Genomic DNA, 7,559 nt, shown 5'->3' with positions numbered 1-7,559 from the left:
AGGTTTTTGGAAAGTGTATTATTTTATTTAAAATAATCATAACTGTAGATATCTTTATTTTACAAATTGCAGAATAAGAAGCTGACTGATTAAGAAGACAACTTTAGCCTTCTACATTTTGCAGCTTTCTTGTACTTAATGCTCATTCACAGTAGCTACGTTATAAATGACTATCAGCAAGAAAGCTGCAAATTTGCAAAATGTTTATTTTTCAGAATGATTGTCTATAGGTTGATTGTTACATTAAAGTTGTTTTTTTAAAAAAAAAAAGCAAAGAAAAAAAAAGCTTTGAGGGGAGGTCACATGTTTCCTGTCTAGAGTGGAGCTCTCACTTCCTGTGTGTTACACTATTACATTCCCCTTTCTTTTCCTAGACATATCCTGTTTTACTGTTCGTGTGTGTCACATTATTACTCCCCCGAATACAGAGCTGACTTCCGGTGTGTTACATAACTACATTCCCCTATCGGTTACTACATTAATATTCAACTTTACTGCTTGTGTGTTATATTATTAGTTCCCCTAACCCGGTGCAGAGAGCTGACTTCTTGTGTGTTTGAGCCGGTAAAGCTGAGCTGCGGCTTCTGTGAGTATTGCATTACACTGTATGTACTTATTATGCCATATGGCACAGTAGAACAATAACCATATATTACCAGTGCTGCCAGACAGGATGGTACAAGCAGTTGGTGGGTAATTGTGGGGTAGCTTTCTGTACAGGATCTGTTAATTATGTAATATGGTCATACTCCCTCGATTTTTGATGCCAACCCTCTGTTGCACTGAAACGTTTGCTTGTTCCACCCAGAGAGGCTGACACATACATTCTGTAAACTAAATATGCTGCAAAACCTCCTGACCAGGCTACATACTACATGATAGCTTAGGGTGGTAGACAAACTCATTTGCAGCTAACCCTAATTGTAAGGTGACCACATTTCCCATACCCAAAGTTGGGGGCACTGGGCACCTGATACCCTATAATACCAGGAGCCAGATATCTATTCCAAAAGCCATTTAGAAATATTAGGGGGAGAAAAGATCAAGTCTTAACACCAAATTCAGATTGGACATACAATTTTAAACAACTTTCTAATTTGCTTTGTTCTCTTGGTATTCTTTCTTAAAAAAAAAAAAAGCATACCTAGGTAAGCTTAGGAGCTAATAGCTGCTGATAGGTGGCTGCACAGTTATGTACTTGTCATTGTCTTAACAAAGTTTGCCAGCCTGGTGGCATTATGAAGTAGCCGGGTGGAGTTTGTGTAATATTTTCTAATATTATATCATTTTCTGCTATCCAAAGCACACATTAATTGCATAATTTAACATAAATATATTTAATGATAATTTTTGCAATAGACATTTAACATTTAATGTTAGCTAATTTTAGCTTAATATTGGCTAACATTTTATCCGGGTGGTCCGTTAAATCAGCTGGGTGGTGCACCTACTAAAAATGTCCTGGTGAGAACACTGCCCGTTGTGAAGGAGCCAGAAATATTTTACTAAAGGCACTAAGACATATTCAGAAGTTTAGAATTAAGAGTTGGCATGCTTAAAGGGACATGAAACCCAAGTTTTTTCTTTTGTGATTTAGAAAGAGCATGTCATTTTAAACAACTTTCTAATTTACTTCTATTATCTAATTTGCTTCATTCTCTTGATATCACTTGCGCAAAAGCATATCTAGATATGCTCAGTAGCTGCTGATTGGTTGCTGCACATAAAGGCCTTGTGTGATTGGCTCACACATGTGCATTGCTATTTCTTCAACAAAGGATATCTAAAGAATTGAGCAAATTAGATAATAGAAGTAAATTGGAAAGTTGTTTAAAATTGCATGCCCTATCTGAATCATGAAAGTTTAATTTTGACTAGACTGGCCTTTTAAGTTGGCATATCCTCACCATAGCATGAATAAGTGTCTATATATAAAATGTGAGGTTGATCATCCTGCACAATATACAAAGCTATTACGTATACCATGCACTTTGAAAATTGAATATTTGTTCTCTAACTTTTTTTTTTTAATTTTGTTTCCTCATGTCATCACTCACTCTTTTTACTCAATGGCAGGGCATTCCTCTCCTTTTGTAACATCCATTATTGCACCTAGAAGTGTAATGTACCCCGTACTTGTTTGTTTATGTAATGCATCCCTGTAATGTTTTATTCTTTGTATAGCACTGCGTAATCTGCTGGCGCTTTATAAATAACTGATAATATTCTAAGTGCTGTCATAGAGTTTAATACTAGTAATACAGGGAGACACATTTTCATTTAATTAAACTCCAACATGCCCCACCTTCCTAATTCAGGAAGCCATACAAAAAACCAGAAGCCCTAAGTAAGTAAAAATATGTGTCTGGCAGCTGTGTGCACTTTACATAGTTTTGTTTACTATGTTAGAGGCAATTTGTGCCATGAAAAATAGGTACAGGGTCACAAAATTCATGATTGTCCCAAAAAATTCAGGACATCCTGTCACCTTACTAATTGTCCTACGTGAAGGCATATACTGTAAACATATTCAGAAGGTTTTTTTTTTACTGGTTTATTACTCATATGTGAAACTGCTCCTTAATACAATTCTTCTGTCTATTTTGTTATAGTACTTTATTTTTAAATTAATTCCCTTTACTCCCTGTGTAATTGAAGGTCCACAAATGGCCATAAGAAAATGCTCTAATATGTGTGTGCATTGTATTATAGTACATTTGGTTGTATATTCCAAATGGGTTTAAAAAGTTAGTCACAGCTAAAGGCACAGCAAGAATATCAAATTATGTTTTGGATAATACCTAACTTCGCAGAGCAGAATTAATTCTACCAACACATTTTATCAACCTAATACTACAAAAAAATGTTTAACCCACTCATTTTATGTAATCACTTATGGATTATTAATGTAGCATATCAACCTTACAGATAGGCAATGCAAGTTATGCACCTGCAGGTGTCATCTTGTACCATAATGCCTTTTTTTCTGCACTAATGCACACGTGCTAATATGGCAGCAAATAAATCTTCTTTGTCAAATAAGAACATACAAATGTCTAGAATGAGAACATAGATTACTTTGACAGCACAGGGTGATACAAAGTGTGGAAGTTTGCTGAAGTAGCTGTGTGAGATAAATCTAACGTACATGTTTTTATTAATATTGACTGTAGGTTGATATTTGTGAACTGAATGAGTTGGTAACCCTGCAGAGCTGCAGCCACTGTCCTGCTCTAGAACGTTGGTCATTGGGGGCCAATCATGGTGTTCTACTTCACAAGCAATGGTGAGTCACTGCCTGTTTATTACAAGAAGCATCTGCTGTTGTGTGATCAGCTTCACAGTAAATCACTAGTGTTCTCTGGCTATAGACCACCCTATTTCACTCATAATATAATCTAAAAAAATATATATATAATGTGTTGTGGGTAAAGTCAGATATTGGGTAATCCTAGCATTACATGGGTAAAACAGACATTACCCAAGTGGCTGTAGGTGGAGCCCGATGTATGATCATAAATACTCTCTGAGTGCTTAGTCACTGCATTAAACATATATAGCATTCACTGTAATTCCCCCATCTTTTTTGCCTCCGCCTGGGGGGCTCAAGGGTGGATGGAGCCTCCCTTATTAACCTCATTCCCCATGGTTCACTTGGTGTGGATGCCAGAAGATTGGCGGGGCGCCTTCCTTGAAACCCCCAGACGGAGGCAAAAGAAATAGTGTAGATGGGGGAATTACAGTACATCGGGCTTTACCCACAGCAGCTTGGGTAATGTCTGTTTTGGATTTCTTACTTTACCCGTAACATATATAAATGCACACACACCTGTATAATCAAGATGTCTAAAATGTTGTTCTATATTAATCAAAGAAAACATATTTTATATTAGAACAGGGTTGCCTGGACTTTAGTGCATTGTTCTACTCACTTTTGCTTACGTTTATCAACCCTGTTGGATTTGTATGTTTCATGAATAAAGTGTGCTGGTTGACACGTCACAACTAATAATTGTGCTTTTGTGCCTCTGGGGTGCAATTGTAAAGATTTTGTTTTAGCTGCAGCACATTTCTATAAATTGATTTTGACACAAGAACAGAGAGAGAAAGTATATTTAAGGCCCAGTGTGTGTAACCTCAAGGAAGCCTGTTATATTTGTATTTACAAACCTTATTTAAAGTTGCCAACTCCAGACATGGTACATGTGACATTACTATTAAAATACAATTCCCAATAATCAGACCACATGTAAATAAAGTCTGCACTGTATAAGTTAACACAACTGTGACCAATAGTAATATCTTGCCTTGACTATGCATTAATTGTAACCAAATTGATGCAGCTCAAGCTGCAAAGTGCTCAAATCCTGCAATCAGTCATCGGTCACATGCAGTGCTACTCACAAGACTACCAAGTGCGTTGCTATTAGCTGTCACCTACCTCAGGTCGCTGTCCTTCAGCACATCACAGTGAGGGTTCATTCTGCGAGAAGCCCTCGGTGTGTGCAAAGGGTTGTTACCAGGTCTTGGAGAAGAGGGGGCAGATACCTGATGGGGCGGGCTGGGGCCATGTCACGTTACCGGGTGAGGGGTTGTTGCTCAAGCAGAAGGACAGCCCTGTTGTACCAGGAAGGAGGAGTTTCACCAAGGGAACTTGGGGACACCTTAAAAATGTTGGGAGCAGTGGGCTAGATATTTTAGTGCTGCTGCGCTATCCTAATTTCTTTCAGTAATGTGCTGTCAAAAGGATAGCCTTAACCTTAAAGGGAAGGCGGTCGACTGGTAGACTGCATTTAACATTTTGGCTACCCCTGTATTAGAACTATTCTTTAACAATTTAAGGCTGCATACTTGTGCCTTTGGCCTATATACGCATTTGCTTAGAATAGTAAGGTAACATTTGCTGCCTATAGTGATATGTGGAAGAGTAACATTGGAGTATAAGTGGGGCAAATAAAAATTAGGTTCTCATATTGGAGAGCCCTTACCTAGAGAGTGTTTTTACATTACTGGCTGGCCATAGGCATTTATAATTAGAGTCTATCTTCTCTTTTTTTATTTATAAATTAACAGATGAGTAGCTCTACACTCTGTAGATGCCGTAAAATCAAATGCAATACATAATAAGGTTTTCAGCTATTTTCGGAGGAAACTGAATAGGACTAAATGTATTAATTCTCTTTAATGTGCTGATTTTTTGTTTTACAGTTGTGTCCCCAGCTTATACGATATATATGGGAAAGGACAAATATGAAAGTAAGTTACACTTTGTTTATACCATCAGTTATTCAATCTCAAAGAACAGCGCTTGTGGTCACAAAATCACTTCCATGCACATTAGTCATTTGTATATGTACACGTTAGCCTTTATCAGCAATTATGCATTGCACTGCAAAAGACATTTTTAAAGGTAGTTATTTTGCTAGGTTAAATTTGTAATGTATACAATTCTCGAGCTGCCCATATATACACCCTTTTATGCTGTTCTTATCACTTTTTGCAGTGGCCTGTAAGGGTTTTATGTAAATTTGCTCCAGCAATGATCTAAGCTTTCATAATGTAGCATGTTACAAGCTTTGGTAAACCGTGGCATACTACATTTTCTCACACACACATGAACATCATTCTACAGTGTTCCCAGCCAGGTAACATGTCCCCCTTGGTTTAGGGGGAACAGGCAGCATCTACTACATGCATTTATTATTGCACTAGCAAAAGCTTTTGCAGCTCTCTACCCAATTGCCAAAGCAAGGTTTGTCAGTCATCCTGGACAAATCAGTCCAGAATGAATTAAAGGGACAGGATACTCCAAATGTTTTTCATGATGCAGATAGAGCATACCATTTTAAGAAAGAAACTGCAGGAAGAGGGATAAGGACATTTGTTTAAAGGTATATTACTAGCGCTGACACACAATATAATCTTCTAGTCAGTAAACAAAGTTAATCGGTTAAACACATGGTTAAAGTATGCTTTAGAAAAAAAAGAATACCAAGAAAATGAAGTAAATTTTTTAATAAAAGTATATTTAAAATTTGTTTAAAATTGCATGCTCTATCTGAATTATAAACGTTTAATTATTTACTTTTATGTTCCTTTAAATGTGCTGTTAGTGTTTCCACAGAGCTTGGCAAATCTACCAGCTAGTGCCCTCCTGCCTATGCCCATATGCAGTTATTCTGGCCTTGCTTATGCACCACATGCTTTTTATGCATGATTATTCATTTTCATTTATTGCAGATGAGGATCTGATAAAGTACGGCTGGCCTGAAGACATATGGTGAGTTGAAAAGCAGGGACTAGGAGTGGGCAAATGTTTTGCAACATTAGAAAAATTAAACATTTTAACAAATTTGTTTGTTTTTAATGTTTGTACAACATTCTAACATTTGTTTAATGTTATATTATTTCTAATGCTTTCTTTAAATGTAATTTTCAATTAGAATTTTTCTAATAATTCGATTTGAAATATTCAATATTCGAATTTTAAAAATTGAATCAATATATATTTGTTATAGTATTTCTAGTTCTCCCTTTAAAGGGATACTGAACCCAAAGTGGTGTTTTCATGATTCAGATAGCGCATGCAATTTTCTAATTTACTCCTATTATCAATTTTTCTTTGTTCTTTTGGTATCTTTATTTGAAAAAGCAGGAATGTAAAGCTGAACCAAAAATGGGCCGGCTAATATGCTTACATTCCTGCATTTTGAAATAAAAATACTAAGAAAAAATTGATAATAGGAGTAAATTAGAAAGTTGCTTAAAATTGCATACTCTATCTGAATCATGAAAGAAACAATTTGGGTTCAGTATCCCTTTAAATGTAATATTCAAATTATGTAATATTCAAAATAGAAACATTCAAATTGATATATTTGCATCTATTATGTATCAATTTACTAGATTCCCTACCACATGAGCTATTTAACTTCTGAATAGTATTTGTTAAATTGAATGTTGCATTCAAATTTTCTTATGTGGATATTCGATTTCATTATGAACATTCGAAAAACGAAAGTAACATTCTAAAACTGAAAATAATCTGATATTAGTATGTTTATGAGCATTATATGAAATTGGAGGTTGTTGTTGAGTGAAGAAGTTAAATACTTCATTACAAAAGATCTGCATTCACAATACATGTTTTAAAACAAGCATTCCAGCTGCGCAACGTCCTGAATATTATCTTCTTTTTGCTGTGCCACATTAGAGATAAGTTATCTTCTGCTCATTTAATTTATTACTTTCATTTCTCTTTAATCTCTTTTAATCAAGAGAGATTGATCCAATCGGTGCTTAGTTTTCAGTTTACTGGAAGCTTATAGATTATATAAATATAATTTAGTGTATATTATCGTGTTGGAATAGGGAACCTTGCCTTACTGCACTTAGCCCCCCGTTTCACTGACTGTCTAACATGGCAGTTTTAAATATTAACTTTATAAAGTCTGTTATCTTTCTGAGGTCTGATAGAAACCTCTTTATAAACACTAACAACACATATTAAATATAAACTTTTGGAATGCATTAATACCTTGTATGCTGCAATTTGCTGC

At 35.6% G+C, this 7,559-nt stretch overlaps 1 protein-coding gene across 1 annotated transcript in view; it reads left to right on the top strand.

The window, feature by feature from the left end:
• Positions 1 to 411: 411 nt before the first annotated feature.
• The window catches only part of CCDC25 (coiled-coil domain containing 25), a 49,701-nt gene continuing 42,553 nt past the window's right edge, over positions 412 to 7,559 (top strand). The window contains exons 1-4 of the mRNA XM_053709500.1: positions 412 to 586; positions 3,174 to 3,286; positions 5,209 to 5,256; positions 6,241 to 6,280. Of these exons, the coding sequence (XP_053565475.1) occupies positions 3,262 to 3,286; positions 5,209 to 5,256; positions 6,241 to 6,280 (113 nt within the window). The 5' untranslated portion in view covers positions 412 to 586; positions 3,174 to 3,261. The remainder of the gene's footprint in view (positions 587 to 3,173; positions 3,287 to 5,208; positions 5,257 to 6,240; positions 6,281 to 7,559) is intronic.

This window comes from Bombina bombina, chromosome 4 (assembly GCF_027579735.1).
Source record: "Bombina bombina isolate aBomBom1 chromosome 4, aBomBom1.pri, whole genome shotgun sequence".
NCBI classification, from domain to species: Eukaryota; Metazoa; Chordata; class Amphibia; order Anura; family Bombinatoridae; genus Bombina; species Bombina bombina.
This window is presented reverse-complemented; position numbering and strand designations above follow the sequence as displayed.